Here is a 19,899-nt window from a genome sequence, read left to right as displayed (position 1 = left end):
TTGGAAAGTGCAGTGCTGGCTTCTTCCACACTTCTGCGAGGTTTTAGTGTCTCTGTTACATCTCTGATCCGTTAACCCTGATGTTTTCAGAGAACAAAGTTCTTTGTCCTGTGTTGCCTGCAAGTGAGGTTCTCTCTCTCTCTCTCTCTCTCTCTCTCTCTCTCTCTCTGTGTGTGTGTGTGTGTCTGTGTGTGTGTGTGTGTGTGTGTGTGTGTCTGTGTGTCTGTGTATCTGTGGGTGTGTATTTACTGGGGGTTGAATTCAGAACCTCATGAATGCTAGCCATTAAGCCACCATCCTTCACCCCTGGATTTAGGGACAGGCAGAGTTTTGCTGTGTAGCCCAGTCTGGCCTCAAAACTCTCAATCCTGCCCCAGCCCCCTAGCACTAGGGTAATAAGCGTGGGCCATCACGATTCACTGTGAGCGAAGGTTTTGTAAATCCCAAGCTGTAGAAGATCCCAACGTGGAGAAGCCTGGGGAATCAATCCACTGTGCTGAGGCTGGACCACCCCACAGCTGCCACTGCCAGAGAGAGCATGGGTAATCAGTCAGGTCCCAGGGCAGAGTCCATGTCTAAAATGCAGCCACTTCAGTTGCCAGGCCAGGGCTGCGGCCGTATGCCTCAGGGACCACAGTGCTAGGGTGCTTTCCACAGCCGACACTGAGCACACCTGTCATCAGAGTCCTCCCACCCCGCCCCCACCCCTGCTTGGTAGGTCCCCAGCAGACCACACCCTACCCTTCCTCAGGGTGGGCACTGCCCTGGGCCTCTTGCCCCCAAGCCGCATGTCAGGTTTAGGTCCCCTCACTGTTCCTCCCTAGGTTGACTCTCTCAGCTGGAAAAGCCCCAGCATCCTCCTCTCCAGTGGCCTCTCCCAAGCCCAGGGTCTGAACCTGTCCCCTGTAGTCTGAGTGGGCTTTCCAAATGAGAACCCACCCAGATGGGTGGGACCTTACTTAGGGATCGCCACCACCCTAGCCCCACCCCGTCCCTCGTCACATTTTTACCACTTTGTGCCCATGCTTTAGGAGGAGGGTCTCATGTCTCTGTTTTGCTTGGCAAATTCCTGCTTATTATGTAAGGCAAGGCCCGTGCCCACTCATCTTGTCAACCTCTCCTTGGATGCATTCCGGAACTTTGTCACCTAGATTCAGTATAGGTCCTTGACACTTTTTTAAACATTGCAGAGATAGCCGTCCCATGGTGTTCTGATTACCCTGTCCTTGTCAGTCTCCAACCACTAGCCCTTAAGAGTAGGGACCATTTCCTTGTCACCTGTGTCCTTTGTCACCTAGACTGTGGTGTCCAGCCTGGAGCGGTAGTTATTTGCAGAGTGAATGTTAAGGGTAAATCTATTGAACTTTATGACTAAGAAAAGGACCATAAAGTGTAATGTTAGGCGCGCAGCCCTAGTTCATGGTAGCTGCTCAGTTGATGTGTGTCTGCTCTGTTAGGCCGTTGTTCATCATAGAACCTATAAGCACGTGTATGCTAGTGCTATCGTAGCATGTATGTTAAACTATCACAGTAGTACATGCTATAGTGCACAGTAGTAGTAATAGGGACAGAGTCTTGCTGTGTAGTCCAGTCTGGCCTCAAAACTCTTACTGTCTTAAGAACTCATGCTATTATCACCACATGCATGCTTGTGCAGGAACTGTTATAGTGGCATGTACATGCTATTGCTGTCGTAATAGTACATACATGCTATTACTGCTGTAGCAGTACACCCGCACGAGCTATCGGCACTCAGTGACAACTGCTCCTTTCCTTGTGAATGGTCATTAACTTCCCTGGGCAGCCTTTTTGTTTTGGTTTAGTTTGGTTTTTTGGCTATTTTGCTATGAAACAGTGTCGTGTAGTCCAGGCTGGTCTTGGGTTCACTCTGTAGCTGAGGCTGTTCTGGAACTCCTGAGCCTCCTGCCTCCTCCTCTTCCCAGGCACACACCGCCACATCTAGCTTCAGGCAGGGTTTAAAAGGTTTCTTTGCACCTGTCCTTCTGTGGTTCATACCAACCCCCTCTGCCAGGCAGCCAGGCAGCCTTGTCTGTGTGGAAAATTACAGCCTGAGTTGACACAGTTGCCGTTATCAGCTTCAGAGAAGAGATGAGGAGAGGTCTTCCTTCCTGCGTGTTGAACAGAAAGAACTAGGCTGGGAAAGCATGGTGTGGGACCGCATTGGCCTCCTGAACTGTGCCAGGCCTGCTCCGGGTACCTAGCTCTATAGCTTTGCTTCAGTACACGTGACTAGGCCTGTTTGGGGTTAGCATTGCTTTGTCCATGGGGTGGGCAACATGCTGGCCCTATAGCCAGGGTGGTGGTGTCTCAGGAGAGCACTGGCTGGGACTGTGGAAGCAGACGTGTGGGCTTTCCCTGCTGTCAGCCTTTCCATCCTATAGCAAGCCTACCCCCGCTGGAGCCAGGCCTGAGTGGACACTTCCTGTATCGCACACACCAAAAGCCCTTTGAGGAGTCCGTTGTTTGCCTCCTCACTTTGTAGCCCAGGCTGGCTTCAGTGTCACTTTGTAGCCCAGGCTGGCGTTAAACTCATGGCCATCACATGTGCTGCTATGCCTGACTCTCCACCTCCCCCTCCCCCGTACTCCTCTCACCCCTGCTCCCCCTGGAGTCCTGAGCCAGCTGGTGAACCTTACACTGGCTGTTTGGAGCTTGCTGCCCCACCTCAGCCCCTCCCCATCCTTCCTGAGGAAGCAGAAGGCTGTGCAAGCCTCCTGATCCACTTCTGACTTTGAGTCACAGAGGCTGGGTCCTGTAAAAAAAAAAAAAAAAAAAAAGTCCTGTCAAGCCCTTGGGCAATCTGAAAGCGAGTTCTTGACAGCTTTTTTAGCATTTCCAATCTCTATTTTCTACTTCACCTACACAGTGGCCTTCAGGGAGCCAAGAACAATCAGGAAAACTGACAGATTTCTGTAATTACACCTTGCCAGGGGAAGTCATAGCTTACAGGAGACATTCATAAATGTCTGTCATCAAAAGTTCCCATCCCATTGACTAGGACTGCTCTAGCACGGGCAGGGGCCATCTCATTTAACCCTCTGTCTCCTGGGTGCTATTCTGTTTTATAACAGGGGAAGCAAAGGTCAAGAAATGCCTGCCCTACAGTTCTAGCTGCAGCCTGCAAGGTCACACCTCAGAACTGACGGGACATTCCGGGCTACACCAGGGAAGCAGCGCCCTCCGGCCTAGTCCCTCTTTTGGTGTGGGCAGGGACTTCCTTGTAGTGATGAGCCCAAGCCCTCAGGGAAGAGAACCCTTGAGAGCTGCTGGCCACACCTAGCGGGACCCCCACTCTGGGGCCTTTCTCCAGACAAGAGCAGCTCAGGTCTTGCACCGTCAAATCCGTCTCCAGTGGGAAGTTCGGTCTCAGCGTGCTAAGGCCGCCATGCCACCATGCATGCCTGTCCCTTTTACTCTTCAGTAGCTGGCGGCTTTCTAGGCACACCGCCCACTTCTCAGGGGCAGAGGGCTGCCTCAGTGAGCAGAATGGAAGGCAAAATGGCTGAATTACATCGGAGCTCATAGCACCTGCTGGCTTTGGCCTTCTCCACAGACCTTGCCCTCCCCATACTGCTCTTAGGGGAGATACCCGAGGAGGTGTAGTGTCGCTTCAGAGCTCGGGTCCCGGCAGAGGGAGAGAGGGTGGAAGAGCCCGACCTGACACTGCCAAAGAAACACACGCTAAGAAACTTGGATCTGAGAAAAACCCATCTTATTGGCTCTGAATACGGGAGAGGGGAGGTGGTTAAAGTATTGATGGATAAGAACATTTTATATTAAATCCATTCAAAATCTGAAAGATTGGGGTCCACATCATGGAGCCTTGTCCTTTTCTGTTTCCATGGCCTCTGACCCTGAAGAACGTGCGCTGGAGAGAAGCCATCTTGATTTTTTTTTTTTTTTAATTTGCTTGACTTGGAAACAAGGCCTGGCCTCAGATCCTCCAACCAAAGGCAGGTCTAGCACTTCAGGTTTTCGCTGAACAACAAACCACAAACACACACACACACACACTCCTCCTCACACATACACAGAGATACATACATGTGTACACATACACACAAATACATACACATTCTCCTCTCACATACACAAACACACATGCTCCCCTGAATCCTCCACATACACACATACACATGTACACCACACACACACACACACACACACACACTGACCATCTTCCTAGCCTCACCCCACACATGGCCTTCCTATGCAGTTACTCTGGTCCTTGTCCAGAGATTCAGCTCTGGTGCCCAAACCCTCACTCCTCACGCAGGTCAGGAGTGGGCTCAGGCCCTGGCCTGCACTCACGGCCCTCACAGCCCTCACAGCCGCACTCTTCCTCCCGCACGGAGGCTTCTCTGGCTTGAGTTGGAAGGACTGTCTCAGCCTCCTAGAACAGCTCTCTGCCCGACTCCTGCCACACTCTCCCATCTCCTGTGCCTTGAGTTGTGACTTCTTCAGCGTTTCCTCTTCTCTCTCTCTCTCTCTCTCTCCCTCTCTCTCTCTCTCTCTCTCTCTCTCTCTCTCTCTCTCTCTCTCTCCAGCCATCCCTAAAAGCCCAGGTCATGTCTGGGGAGACGGTGAGAGGAAAGGAGGCTACAAAAGGACAGCTTTGAGTGCTATTGCCAAGTCAGCTGACCAGCCTGTGCAGTTGACAGGGCCCACTGGGAATCGGCAGCCTGTGACCTGCTATTGTTTAAGCGATTGCAGACAGGTTTTCTTGCACTTGTGGCACAGCCTCCATCCCACACTACCCGAGATCACCTCCACGCTGTGCTGACCTCTGCCTCCCTTCTCGGGAGTGTGTCTTAGATGTTATGCCAGTGCAAAACAGCTGTGCTTTGTGCTTTGCTTTTCGGTATGTAGGATTGTGATCTTAGTATTTCTCTGTGTTTTAATATTTCTTTGTAACTTCCTATTCTTCATGAATATAAATTTGTATTCTGGTTATGAAGGTAGAACTAAAATTTTTACAATAGCAAATTTGGTGAGAAACGCAACAGATTGAGGCTAGCCTGCCCACTCATCGATCCGGTCATGCACCCTAATCACACTTACATATCCAGCATTTATTAAGTTAGGTAGAGACGCCCTCCACACTGCTTGCTACATAATGGCTGTATGCAATTATCAGGGCACGGCCGTTTGTGTGCAAATCTAGCTGAGACAGGTTGGCTAGTCCAAAACTAGAAGATCTTCAAAAGCTAACACAGTTAAAGGTCGTGTAGATTCCAGAACAGTGAGTCACGACTGACCTCACTCTGTTCTAATCTTGAAAATCCAGCTTTAGCCGGAAGGAAACCTCTAGTCTGATACATATTTTACCCAAGAATATTAACCCTCTTACCCACTCACTGCCTTTATTAGGAATGTCCTTTATGGCAGGAGGTTGTTTGGTTTGTTGACTTTTGGTTTTTCAAGACAGGGTTTCTCTGCATAGCCATGGATGTCCTGAAATTCTCTCTATAGACCAGGCTGGCCTTGAACTCAGAGATGCCGAGTTCTTGCCTCTGCCTCCTAAGATTAAGGGCATGCACCACCTTGACTGTCATAAGCAGAGGCTCTTGTTACAGAGACTCATACAGTGAAACGCATCCCGTATCCACATTGTGCCGGGAAGTCCCAGCAGGCGCATGCGGTGATCTTTCCACTTAACAGTGCTCCTTACTAGTACCAGAGAAGAAACACTGAAGACTAGAGAGACTGACACCGGGTAGCAAAACAGTTCAGCGAGGCCAGAAAATAACCTGCTTGGTGTCACTTGGGTGAGTGGCACTAAGACCCTGTGACCCTAGTGAATTTTTTCCTTAGGTGGCAGTTTCGAATTGCCCTGTGACAAATGGCTGATATTTAGATGCAAAATGATGGCTGACTGAAGTCTTTGCTGCTAGCTGATTGTAAATCTTGTTCCTATATGTATAGTTTATAGCCACCATAGTGATGGTGGTTCCGGACACTCTTAAGATCAACAAGATCTGTTTGTTTGTTTGTTTGTTTGTTTGTTTTAATTGAGATTTGGAACCTTGACTCATAGAGCTTGCACACCTTGGTAACCTCCCTAAACCATAAAGAGTCTTGTGATTGAGACCAACTGTAACTCCATTTTTTCTTTCTTTTTGTTTTTCTTGTTTTGTTGTTGTTGTTGTTTTTCAAGGCAGGGTTTCTCTGTGTAGCCCTGGCTGTCCTGGCACTCTCTTTGTAGACCGGGCTGGCCTCAGACTGGCCCAACATGTAACTCCCTTTTTCTAATCTAGCATTTTCCATTTAATATGATTTTCTATGTCTGTTCTTTTATGTTCCCTAGAGGAAAAGATTTCAGTATGTGTAAGCCAGGCTGGCCTGACACTCACAGCAATTCTCCTGCTTCAGCCCCCTGAGATGAGTTACCCTGCCCACATCTCTTGTGTTCTTCATCACCATGTTTTACATAGCTGAGTGACAGTTGTGTGGAGGCATCTTGATTCACACAGCCTCCTCCCTTCACTTCAGCCGAGCTTGGTGGCGTGCGCCTGGAATCCTAGGTTCCTGAGCATTGGAATGTGGATTACAAGATCAAGGCCAGTTATGAGTCATTTAGTGAGACTCTACCCCTCCCCCAGAATGAGGGGGTTATCTAGAGAGCTGTCTCCATAGATTAAGGGTTGCCATGCAAGCCTGAGACCCAACATTCAGATCCCCAGAACTCATGGAGAAGCCATGTGGGCATGGTACCTCGCTCCCTGTATTCCTGGGAGGCGAAGACAGGTCCAGGGCAGGCTGGCTAAGGAGTCTATTCTAAGCAGCAAGCTCTGGGCGCAGAGGGAGACCCCATGTCGGTAAATACAGAGTGGTAGAGAAAGATTCCTGACATCAACCTCTGGCCCCCACACATTAGCACACGCATGTGCATGTGTGTCCATACACATGTGAACATATTACATATGCTCCCTCCAATACATACATGCACATGCTAAAAATAAAACAATAATCACAACAACAAAAACCTAGAACAAGTTATTTCGACTTTAAGGTACTACGTATGACCCTAGGATAGAGGCCTTGGCACTTCAAGCCCTTGGTTCATTTTAGACTCCTTTTTTAAATGGCTTATCAGATACAGAGTAACCTGTGGCCTTCTTGTTTGTGAAGAGTCTCCATGAAGGCTTCAGTCAGTGGCAAAACAGATCATTTTACAGCCACTTTGCTGCTGTTAACCTGCACCAAGGTTGCTGGCTGAGCAGCTGTAGCAACCCCTAAATGCTGTCAGCGCTGAGCCCGCAGCCCGGGACTAAGTCTCCTATGGAAGTACCTCGGTTCATGCCAGTGTTGACTGACTGTCTCTGGCTCCCTAGAGCAAGAGGAGGCCGAGCTGGAGGAGTTCCTGTGCCCTGTGAAAACGCCCCCTGGACTTGTGGGTGCAGCCGCTGCCTTACAGCCTGTCCCTGCCATGCCCTCAGCCCTCCAGAACATCTCCCTGAAGCATCTGGGGACTGAAATACAGTAAGTGCTGGAGGGGACACCCCTTTCTGTGAGCTTCCTTGGCACGGAGATGTGGGACAAGGGTGGGTGTGAGCTTATTTTCAGTTAGTCAGGCTGTTATTTAAAAAGTCCCAGCTCTCGCTCAGGACGGGAGGCAGAGGCGGGAGTGTCGTGAGTTCCAGGCCACCTGAGTTACATAGTAGGATCTTGCTTCAAAATAGAAAAACAGGTCTCATCCAATAAAACCCTTGCCACTCAGACCTGATGGTCTGACTTCTAGAATCTGCATCAAGGTGGGAGGAAATAGCCAACCCCATAAAGCTGTCCCCACATGTCCTGTGGCACAAGCACCAAACACCCCACCCCACCCCACCCCACCCCGACCCACACCATGCCACCTCATTTCAACACCCCCCCACTCCACACACCCCACCCTGACCCACACCATGCCACACTTAATAATAAACACAAATTTAATTGAAAAAAAACATTAAACATTACCCCTAGCCTTACCTCTGGCCTTGCTTAGCAGGTGTATATAGCTCTATATATTCATGTGCACTGAGATCATACCAAATGATGACTTCATATCAAACTATTTCCTTCTCACACATGTACTTTGTCTTGTCGACTACTTTGTGGTGGAGGGTGTGGAGACAAAGTCTTACTCTGTGGCCTCAGGCTAGCTTGGCCATCATTTTGTGGCCCCAGGAGGCCTTGAACTTACAACAATCCTCCAGTCTCAGCTTTTTGAGTGCTGGAGTTATAAGCATGAACCACTGTGCCAAGTCCTGACTGCTTTTTTAAAAATGTTTACTTTGTTATTTTATGTATACCTATGTCTGAGAGGGTAGTTCTGTCCTTCTCAGGAGAGAAGCAGGCTTTAGAGAAAGATGAGGTGTATTCTCTGGGGCCTGCTGGCTGGAGGAGGAGCTAACCACAACCATTTGGACAGAGGCTCACGGAGCCCTGGGGGTGTGGACTGGAAAGAGAAGCCTGGGGACCAGAGCATGGGTGAGCACCCCAGGGTGCAGGGCCTATCCCTCAGGAGATGCCGAGCTGGTGTGTTCGGAACATGCTGAAGGCAGCGGGAGACTGGAAGGCCAGGGCAGGTGGTTTGTGCCTGAGGGAGGCCACAGCCGCAGAAGTGGAACAGGGGACATGTGGAGACTGAGAAAGGCACTTGGGAGAGCTCCTATTCCCCATGGCAGAGGAGGTGTCTCAGTTAGGGTTTCATTGCTGTGAGCAGACACCATGACCAAGGCAAGTCTTAGAAGGACAACATTTAACTGGGGCTGGCTTACAGGTTCAGAGGTTCAGTCCATCATCATCAAGGTGGGAGCATGGCAGCATCCAGGCAGGCATGGTGCAGGAGGAGCTGAGAGTTCTACATCTTCACCTGAAGGCTGCTAGCTGAATACTGGCTTCCAGGCAGCTAGGATGAGGGTCTTAAAGCCCACACCCACACTGACACGCCTACTCCAACAGGGCCACACCTTCTAACCCTGCCACTCCCTGGACCAAGCATATACAAGCCATCCCAGGAGGCAACCCGGGAGGATGACTGGCTGGTTCAGTGCTGTCCCCCTGGGTGACCATCACCCCTGTGCCGGCCAAGCCTCTCAGAACAGCTGAATTACATATTCTTTCACTACCGTGACCAGATCCCTAACTAAAACAGCTCAAGGAGGCAGGGCTTGCTCCGGGCCCCAGTGTGAGAGCAGGTGGTCCATCACACCCGGGGAAGCATGGAGGCGGGAGGTAAATGGACTGCATCCACCGCCCGGAAGCAGAGAAGAATTAATGGTGGCACTCAGCTTCCTTCTCCCTCTCACTCCGTGTGGAAGCCTCCCTGCCCGTGGGTGCTGCTGCCCACATTCGAGGTGGGTCACCTCCCTTCAGCTAAAGCCTTCTTTAGGCTCCGAGGGAAACACCCTCAGAGGAGCCCTTCGAGGTGCATTTCCACAGTGATCCGAATCTAGGACAGCGCACACTGGGGACCAGCCAGCCCGGGAGCCAGCGCACAGAGAGAGTAGCCGGGGTTGCTCCGAAGCAAAGCTGATGCAGACACGCTTCCTCCAGGGACCATGGGTGAGCTGAGGGGCGGCTACCCCGACAGGGGTGAAAGACAGAGAGCTCGCATCCCAGTGGAGCCAGCCAGGGCCGAAGGGCCCCTCCTGCCCTCAGGTTGAGGTCTTCTTGCTCTCCCACATCCAAGGGCCACTAGTCACAAACGTGCTGGGGAAGCTTAACTCCTGACAGAGGGACGTGTGGGCAGTGGTGACTGTCACCCCACCAGCCAGGGCCTCTGGCTGTGGCATGCGTCCCTGAACCCTTCCCCAACTTCTGTGGCTTGTGCCCTGAGACCTGTGGGTAGCAGTACTCAGAGCAGCCTAAGGCCGGGGCCGACAGCCTCTCCAGCATGCCCGCTGTACTTTCATTTTCAGATGGGCAGGTGTAAGAACCAAGAAGCGAAATGACCAGCCCAAGAAGACGGGGTCCTTTGTAACCGAGTTTTAATAGCCAAACACAAGGTCAAGGCTTTCGGAGTCTGATGCTGATCTTAGCCTGGCTGATGACGGTGGTCTCCGTCAGTCCATGAAAATACAATCCCATTCTTTCCCCATCCTGAATTCCAAACAAGCAGACTGGATCTTTCGGAACAATTTCAGGCTGGCGAGATGGCTCAGCCGCTAAAGGTGTTTGCTGCCAAGCCTGATGACCCGAGTTCCATCCCTGGAACGCACTTAGTGGAGCGAGGGAGAGAACAGACTCCCAGAAGTGATCTCTGACCTGGCATGTGTGTGAATAAAATAAAATCGGGTTTTCTTCTAAAAGTCCAACAAAATTGACAACTTTTACCTAGGTCAAGAAAAGGGAGATAATTCAAATTACTAAAGGTGGGGACCAAAAAAAAGTCATTACTTACCAACCTTACAGAAACACAAAGGATTATAAGAGCCAGGCATGGTGGTTGAGACAAGAAGATTCTGAGTTCAAGGTCAGCCTGGGCTACTTAGTGAGTTCCTGTCAAAAAATAAACAGGTTCCAGGGATCGCTGTGAACAACTGTAATGCCAACAAAATTTAAAACTTAGATATAATGGACAAATTCCTAAAAAGACACAAATTGTTGGGACTGACCGAAAAAGAACTCAAAATTTGAGTAGACCCAGTAACTAGTTTCTGAAGAGCCTGGAGGTGTGGGATGGCCTCCCTGGACAGTTAGTTCTCCAGGTATCTGAGGTAGAGTTGCTTTATTCCCTCAGAAGCAGGGGAGGGGACATTGCTGAGGTGTTAACTCATCTGTTCACCCACAGTCCTTTCCTTCCCTGCCCAAGGTTCACAACCATTACCAGGCTCAGTTCCTGACTCTCTTCCCTATCTGGGACCTGTGATAAGAGACTGTAAAACTACATTTTGTTTCTCCACCATCTGAGCATTTGTGGAATGAGGGTTTTCCAGAGTGGCTTGTCTATCATATTGCTCGAAGGAAGGGTTTTCTCACAGGAACAACACAACCCAGCCAGGGCCTGTGGAATTTCCTGTCCCCTTGTCTGACCACCCGCCTCACCCTGCTGCTGCTTAGTAAATGCCCTCCAGCTGCAGTCACCCAAAATGATAACTGGTCATAGTGAAAATTAGTTGTTGTGATAGCTCAAAACAAATTTCTGCAATTCACGGAAAATATGAACTGTCAGTTGATGGGGTAGCTCTTAATGTTCTCTGTCTGTCTGTCTCTCTCTCTCTTTCTCTCTTAGGAAAAAACAGTCAACATATCACATTTATTTTATTTTTTTCCTATCCTTTATGTCAGGCAGAACATGGTTATGGCTACTCTGTGGTAGTGAGCACAGTAAGACTGGATGGGGAGAGGTGTCGGGCTGGGCTCTAGCTCAGCTGGCAGAGTCCTTGCCTCTCAGACCCACTGGAGCTCTGCATGGATCCCTGGTGCCACACAGCAGAGGGGTCAGAAGTCCAGAGTCATCCTCTGTCTCAGAGTACATGGTGAAGCATGAGATGTGATCCGAGGTGCATGGGACTCTGTCTCAAGAATAGGGAAAATTCAAAGAAATGACTAGTGAGGCGCTCAGTGGTCAGTGGCCTCAGGTCCGTCCTGGACCGTCAGGTCCATCCCTATTGTAACTGGAGCGCAGGGGAAACAGGAAGCGCGCCGGGGCTCGACGGCCAGCCAGTCTCGCAGAGCAGCAAGTTCTGGGTTCCTAGAGAGACCCTGTCTCAAAAAACAAGTGTGGATAGTGAATGAAGAAAACCGCCAGCGTTCACCTGCGCCCTTCACACACACACAGGGGTGGGGCCAGAGCTGAGGTTAGCCTTTTTCTGGGTTTGAGTTGTAAGATCGTTGTGGGATCACAAATAGGAACATTCAACACACATTTAAATCAGACACTGGATCCCCCCATATCATGTATCTACATTGAAACAGATCTTAAGAAATTTCAAAGACTAATGGCTAAGTTTTCCTGCCTTCCAAACCCCAAGCTACAAAACTCCACTGGGAAGCACGCCTGCCCGAGGCTGGCTCTCAGAAGCCAGCTCCTCTCTGCCACAAGCCATGGCTGCCCTCCCTGTTCAGGTGTGCCTGCTGATGGCGTATTCTTGTTGTGGTGCATGGGCTGACTGTCCTTACACAGCCTGCAGTTTCAGACAGCTCACACAGGGATCTCTTTTGCCCTCCCTTGCTGCTGATTTCTGAATTGCTGCGTTGCATCTCTTTGCACAGGAGCATACACACCTGAGCTGTCTCTTCATCTGGTAGAGCCTGTGCTTAGGACAGCCTTCAGTGCTACCTGGTTTCTTTCTGTAAACCGCACAAAGGTTAAGTCTGGACTCTGGACTGGGGCCTTAGCTTCGACAAGCCATTGTCTAAGGCTGCCTGGGCATCAGTGTAGAAAGCCAGAGTCAGTGGAGCCTGCACGGCAGGGTGGGTCTGGGTCTAAGGAGAACAAAGGCAGAAAGCTGCCAGGAAATGTTTACAACACACCTCCGCAGAGCTGGGAGCCACTGATGGCCTTTGGGCATGGTAGTTTGGAGGCCAGAGGGTTTGGGGAAGTTAGGTCGGCTAGTCCATTCAACGAACACGAAGCAATTTCTTATTACAGGTGCTGTTCTAGGCCTACCAGTGAGCAGGACAGACATGGGGCACTTCAGCAGCAGGGTTGGGCTTACAGGAGCCAAGCTAGTCTAAGTAGCCACGGCAGGAGCAGTGCTTACCTGCTCAAGACCTGTACAAGATCTAGCCAGTCAGTAATTCCTGCACAGTTGGGGAGGGGCTTGTGAGGCCCCACCACTGCTGGCGCACTACTGGCAGCCAGTGGCTGCTGGGGAAGGGAGAGCCATTGTTCCTCAGGGTTGTGACCAAAGGTAGGTTGTCCTTGCTCAAGCAGGCAGCAGTAATTGGAGTCAGTGGGAAGGGCATTTGTTGAGGGGGCTGGGGAAGTGGGAGGGGGGAAGTTGGGGAGGATATGGTCATGATGCATTGTAGGGGACCCGGGAAATAAGTGGTTCAGTGGTTAGGAGCACTTATTCTTGTAGAGGACCCCCACCCATTCAATTCCCAGCATCCACACGATGGCCCACAACCTTCTGTAATTCCAGTTCTAAAGGATCCGATGCCCTCTTCTGACCACTGTGGACAGCAGGAGTGCGCATGGTTCACAGACATCCATGCAGGCAAAACACTCATAAAATAAATCTTAAAAAGAAATCACTGTATGTATGTGTTAAACTTACCAGGAATAAAAGGGTAGGGGAGTGTAGTGTAGACAGGGCTGTGTAAGAAGGGCGAGGGGCTTGGGACGGGGCTGGGGAGGTGGGCCTGCGTCACACAGGATGTGAGGAGAGCAATTGGAAGGATTGGAAGCAAGTTGTTAAGGCCAGAGCTCCGCGGGCAGCAGAGGCAGAGACGCTGCTGGCCTCATGCTCCTCACTTGTCCTTTCAGAAACACCATGCACAACATCCGTAGCAACAAGCAGGTCCAAGCAGCGGAAGAGGCATCCCAGAGTGTAGAGCCTCCGAGTGGGGAGCAGCCCTTGATCTCTGACCCCAGCATTCCAGGTGAGCTTTGTCTGAGTCTGACCCCAAGCCTTGTCTCATGCCTGCCTGCAAGGGCGTGTGTGTGTGTGTGTGTGTGTGTGTGTGTGTGTGTGTGTGTGAAGCAGAACTGTAGTGTTTATACTTTACTTTTACTGTAGTGTTTATAGTTAGGTGGGAGCTAAGGAGTCCAAGGTCCGCAGGCTGCAGAGCAGGAGTCTAGGAAAGGTGTCTTCCAGGCTGGAAGAGTCCTCTGATCCTCCCCGTCGTCTGAGGGCACTAATCCGATCATGGGGCAGCACCTTCTTCTAAATTACCTAAGGCCCTGCCTCCTAAAGCCAGCACTCTGGGGGACTAGAGCTTCAGCCTGGGGTTATAGGAACACAAACATTCAGTCCTTAGCAATGCGTGTTGTGTGACAGACTCTTCCTGCATGCGCATGCATGCACACGCGCACACACACACACACACACACACACACACACACACACATCTATTTGCTCCAGAAAGGGCACCCATGACCAAAATAATGATTGCACCAAAGTCCAACTTGGCTGAACCACTGAATTTTTTATTGGGGTTACTAATGGTTGGGGGTTACTTAAAAGGGTCATGGATGACTCAAAACAGCAACTGTATCACCAAAAGAAATGCCCAGCCCAGGTGCAGAGTCCTAAACGCTACCCAGAAGCCCTGTGTGGGGCTCTCTGCTGTCCAGGCAGCCCAGCAGTCTTTCTCTTCTCGAAGCAGGTGGGTTGTCAGCCTCCCCCAGCTGAATTGACTCTGGTTTATACTGCTGGGGGAGGGGCCCTCCAGAATCTTCCAGGTTTCTGCTCTCCAGATGAGTTAGTTACCTTTGTTTACCTGCTGAGTCTCACTGGGCTCCCCTCCCTCCTTGGGCTTCAGGGGTGAAGAGTAAGGATTCGGTTGCTTTCCCCTATGAGACAGAGTCACGTGTATCCAGGCCTCTAACACTCTAACCACGAATGACCTTGAACTTACAGTCTTCTACCCCTGCCTCCTGTGCTGGGATACAGGCGTGCACTACCAGTCAGGATGTTTTATAGTAGCAAAATACATATACATAACAAAACCTCCCGTTTTACTGCTTTCCATCACACCATTCAGTGACATAAAGTGCATTCACACTATTATGTGGCTGTCACTGCCATCGGTCCCCAGAATGCCATCTTTCCCACAGAATTCCTAGTAATGATTCATAAATAAGCAAAAAGTGTATTTTCCCCTTTATGGAAAATGCAGAAAGTTGCTGTTGCCTGAAGATACGGATGAGGCACTGTAGGTCTGCCCATCCTGACGTCTGTGTTTCTCCCCTCAAGCAGAAAAAGAGCTAGAGGACCCTCCCAAGTCTGCACCCAGGTCCTCTGTGCCCTCAGGTCCCACGCAGAAACCCAAGCGGCAAAGCAACACCTTCCCGTTCTTTTCTGATGGCCTAGCTCGGAGCCGCACAGCCCAGGAGAAAGTGGTGGCCTTGGAACAGCAGGTGCTTATGCTCACCAGAGAGCTCAAGTCACAGAAGGTGAGCCCAGCCCATTCCCGGGAGCCCACTGTGCCCCATGGGGAACCCCACTGTGCCCTACAGCCTCCGGGAGCCCACTGTGCCCCACGGGGAACCCCACTGTGCCCCACAGCCTCCAGGAGCCCACTGTGCCCCACGGGGAACCCCACTGTGCCCCACGGCCTCAGGAGCCCACTGTGCCCCGCTGTGCCCCATGGCCTCCGGGAGCCCCACTGTGCCCCGCGGCCTTTGAGCCTTGCCGATAGCTCTGGGCAGAACATTGACCCAAACAGGCACAGCTAGTCTGTGGTCTTCAAAGGACAACTGTAGAGCTCAGAAGTGCCTTGCTGACAGTAACTCAGAAGCTTACTGTCACAAACCAGGGGATAGGAGGCCACCAAAGGTTTGCGTGACCTACTTTAATAATTGAGTCTTGGATGCCTCTTGGACTTGGGTGGTCTGAGCCAACAAGGAGGAAAGGCAATGTCTCGGGGTGCTGTCTGGATGCAGGGTCTTGGGAGGGGTTCCCTGTGTGCTAGGAGAATAGTTGTACCTTCTGACTGTGTGCAGAGACCTGAGGGACTGGCACAGGACGGACAATGCTGGCAAGGTGTGGCAGAGAACAGTGACAGGAAAGGGGATTTAGTTTTCACATGGAAGTTCCCTGTAGAAGTTACAGAGGGAGCTGTGTAGCCAGTGTGGAAAATACAGGGCATTGACGTGTTCAGAAGGCTTCACCTCAGAGCCAGGCTTGTTTATGGGGAGGGACTGTTCCGGGATGTGGTGAGTGTCAGTGGCCAAGGTGCGGGACAGCTGCAGCCCTGGGCAGGCTCCTCTCTCTAGCATAAGGACAGTGAAGGGCTCGCAGCTGTTACCGTGACATCCAGGTGAGGTGTTGGTGGGCTCCTTTCCCCTGAGAGGAAGATGGAAGCTGGCGCTTGAGCTCCAGCTGCCCCCGCCCTTCCTGCTTCCCTCTCTGACCCTTGCTGCACAGGACCCCGGGTGGGGCATGTGCTCTGTGCAGCTGAGTCTCCGTTCCCTACTACAAGATTCTTCTTGTGTTTTCTGCCCTGTGTGGGGAGAAGGCCGTTGAGGAAAGCACTCTCTGCCTTCTGACCTTGCCGCCTCACAGCAGGCCAGGGGTTACGGTTAGTGAGGTCGATAGAGACTGGGAAGGTTTCTTTCATTCATGCATCTTTACCTCAGGCCTGTAGCGTGCACATGGTGGGCGGGTGATGGAAAAGAACAGAGTAAAGGTCACAGGCCCAGCCTGGGGCAGGCACTGCACCGCAGGCACTGCACGGCAGGCAATGCAGGGGCAGGCACTGCAGGGGCAGGCACTGCAGGGGCAGGCACTGCAGGGGCAGGCACTGCAGGAGCAGGCACTGCACAACAGAGGCAGCTGCGGGGTTAATGAACGCTCAGACGCGGACGCACGGCATGTGATGTCCTATGTGGGGACACAGCAGTGGTGTGGGAGCTCAGATCTTCCTTGAGCTCAGTCATCTGTCTTTTTCTCCTGTCCTTGTCACTAGAAGGTATTCAATTGAACTGCGATGGCTTCAGAGCCCTAGATTCATGTAGCTGAAGCCCCTAACCCAAACTTGGAAGAAAATGGAAAAGAAACCCTGATTGTACACACCGCCTGTCCTGTCGCCACTTGTCCCTTCTTCTTAGAACACATGGCTAGCTCGCCCCATACCCAGCCTTTCTTTCTAAGGCATGACAAATGGCCAGAGGCCCTCAGGAGGCCCTTGGAGACCCGTGACTCTCTGGAGGCTCCCTGCCTTCCTTCCATACGTGAAAGTGAGACTCTTAGGAGTCTGTGAAGATTGCCAGGAAATACCCCGTTCGAACAGAGAGGGTCATGGGGAAGTTGTCTGGGCCTTTCAAAATGTGCATTTATTTTTACTGGGTAACTTTCCAGGAAACCCTCACTTTGTTGAGAAAGATGGCTAGGAGAAAGGGTTTGTGGTCTAGCCTTTGACTTACAGTATGAGTGCTGCTCACACATGCATGGCAGGCTAGCCCGACTCCCAGAGCAGGCAGGCCTACATCCTGACTATGATGTGTGTGTTAACCTCCCAGCCCATATCCTCATAGGAGATGCACTTATGCCATTCTGTCTGTAGAGGCCCGGGTCTATTCCTGGCGACCCACAGTGCCCCACAGCCGCATAGATGGTCATCCGGCTTTTACTGTGGGGCTCCCAGCTGGTTCCTCCTGCCTTAGCCAGCAAGCCCCTCCCCCGGGCTCTGAGGAGGTGGTGGAGTGATCCTGTCAGAGCTTCCAGGAAGTGTCAGAGCTTCCAGGAAGTGTCAGAGCTTCCAGGAAGTACATTCCTGGCCTAGCAGTGAGGTGAGAGCTCAGGTCACCGACTCAATCAACTCTTAAGTGTTAACCTGTCATCCAGGCACCAAAGACGGGAGGGAGGAACAGGAGGCCAGCTGCCGACACCAAGGTGGCCAGGGGCAGGCGGAGCAGAGAAGCCAGGCCTTAGATACCCAGTGAGTGGCAGCTGGAGGGTGGTACCTGGCTAGAAATACTGGGTAGAAGAAGTTCATCTCAGACCCTCAGCGTCTGTTCTAGTCTTCTGTTGCTGTGGTAAACACCACGACCGATGGGGGGAAAGGGGTTATTGTGTCTTCCACGTTACAGTCCTTCATTGAGGGAAGCGAGGCAGGAGCTGCAGGCAGAAGCTTGAAGTAAGAGTGACAGAGGAAGGCCGTGCCGCTGCTTTCTGGTTTGTCTCCGTGGTTTGCTCAGCCGCCTTTTTTATATGGTGTAGGCTCACCTGCCTCACAGGCCTGTCTGATCGGGACAGTTCTTCAGCTGAAGTTCCCTGTTTCCCAGTGACTGGGTTTGTGTCAAGATGGCAGCTGAAGCTAACTGTGACAGGGTCCCCTAGGAGGAAAATGGCTCCTGACTCTCCCAGGGGCAACACCCACAAGATGATGCTTTCCTGGGTAGGAACAGGGTCTAGCCTCAGGAGACAATAGCAATATATCTTAGTTCAGCCAACCATGCAGAGCAGTGGTTCTCAACCTGGAGGTCATAACCCCTTTGGGGTGATTAACACCATCAGAAAACACAGAGATTTACATTATGATTCATAACAATAGCAAAATTACAGTTATGAAGTAGCAACCAAAATAATTTTATGGCTGGGGGGGGATCCCCACACCATGAAGAACTGTTTTAAAGGGTCACCACATTAGGAAGGTTGAGAACCCCTGAAGTAGATGAACAGTGGACTCAGTGGCCCTGTGAGAATTTGTGCCTCAAATTCTTGCTGTAGAAAGCACACTGGGGACCAAACTCTTGGCCTCAGAGATTCTGCCACCCTCTGGGGAAGAAGAGATGTTAACGTGTCATGGCCCCAGCACACAGGGAGGCCTGAGCACCAGCTGCGGTTCTTACCACAGATGCCACCCTCCTTCCTGGAGGTCTGAGGGTCTGAGCGCTCTCCAGTCCCAAGTGTCCCAGGGCTCAAAAGCGGCCTTGGAGTCCGATCTGCCTCCCACCAGAGCTTCCTGTGGCAGCCACCACTATCACGCAGTCCTTTCACTGAGCCTTGCTCAGGGCGCCTTAGAGGTGGCGACTTGCCTGACGTCTGATAGCTGATGCAGCCTGGGATGCTCTCCACAGCCAGGGTCACCTCCTCTCCTCCCCAGTCTCATGGCGCAGCAGCATACCCAAGTGCCAGGGCTGACCTTGGGAAACATGAGCGCACTCTCAATGCCTCCCTGTGTCAACAAGCCCACTGGGGACTGATACCCACTAAGTCATTATCCATCCCGGCAACCCCATCACCAGACCTACAGAGGTTGGTTTAAACTCCAGGAGACAGCCCCAGGTGGCAGGTTGGCTAGGTGCCTCAGGCCCCTGAGCTGATAGTCACGCCCAGTTTGGAAGCTGTCTGACCTGGCAGATGGCTGACTGTTGGCTGGTGTTGGCCATCTGTCAGGAGCTGGGAAAGTCGGACCCCAGTAGGGCCATGTAGACTCACTTGAGATGTCTTGGTTGTTTGCTTAGGAAACTTGATAAGGACAATCCTACAACCCCCTTCCCCGAAACTATCGACAACCTGAGAGTGCCTGTCTTCAGAGAGGGCCTGGCCCTGACTTAGAAAGAGGGTTGGGAGGCAGCTCAGCTGACACAACTTGAGGAAAAGCTTTTGACACTTTTTTTGAACTCTTGAGGCTGCTCTGCCTGGACCTGAAGCCTGAGCTAGCTATGAGAAGGGGCAGCCTGAAGGCACCCTGTTAGATCCGCCCTCCCTAGATCTGTTAGCCTGTTATTTGTGACTGTGACAATATGCCTAAGGCAGACTGCTTCATGAAGAAAAGGTTTGCTATGTTTCGAGGTTCCTCTGATTGCTGGGGTACACACAACAGTGCGTGGCTTATGCTAGGCAAGCTCCCTACCAGCCTGAACTTTAAGGCTGAAGTGCCGCACCGGGTATGGCCTTCCTGACAGAGTTCTGAGGCAATTCAGGGCATCACATGTCGTCACAGGAGTGTGTGTCTGTGTGTGGTGGGCCTGGCTTTCCTCTTCACCAACAGGATCCACTGGTGGGGACTAGACCCTCATGACCTTATCTGATGCTGCACCTCTCAAAGACCCCGGTGGCCCAAGGACTGCTTCCCCCCTCTTAATAGCTTCCAGTGGGACCGCAGATCAATATATGAAGCAGAGTGAGGCCCATGTTAACTCCCAGCCACTGAAAATCTGAGATAGCCCAGACAACAGTTGAATTGAGACACCAGATCTTCTGCTTTCTAGAATTAGTGCTCAGGCCTTGCTTATGATCTGATGAAGGAGGAAACTGAGGACCACCCAGC

General features: G+C 51.6%; 1 protein-coding gene across 4 annotated transcripts in view; it reads left to right on the top strand.

Moving 5' to 3' along the window:
- Tbc1d2 (TBC1 domain family member 2) overlaps positions 1 to 19,899 on the top strand; it is a 43,653-nt gene that overhangs the window by 4,722 nt on the left and 19,032 nt on the right. For 2 of the 4 annotated variants that reach the window (XM_052176455.1, XM_052176456.1), the window contains exons 3-5: positions 7,356 to 7,503; positions 13,445 to 13,560; positions 14,880 to 15,076. In XM_052176455.1, the coding sequence (XP_052032415.1) occupies positions 7,356 to 7,503; positions 13,445 to 13,560; positions 14,880 to 15,076 (461 nt within the window). Of the gene's footprint in view, positions 1 to 7,355; positions 7,504 to 13,444; positions 13,561 to 14,876; positions 15,077 to 19,899 lie in introns of all 4 variants that reach the window. The other 2 variants (XM_052176452.1, XM_052176454.1) reach the window with 1 other exon arrangement.

Source organism: Apodemus sylvaticus, chromosome 3 (assembly GCF_947179515.1).
Source record: "Apodemus sylvaticus chromosome 3, mApoSyl1.1, whole genome shotgun sequence".
Taxonomy (NCBI): Eukaryota; Metazoa; Chordata; class Mammalia; order Rodentia; family Muridae; genus Apodemus; species Apodemus sylvaticus.
Note: the sequence above shows the minus strand (reverse complement) of the source record. Positions and strands in the feature narration are given on the sequence as shown.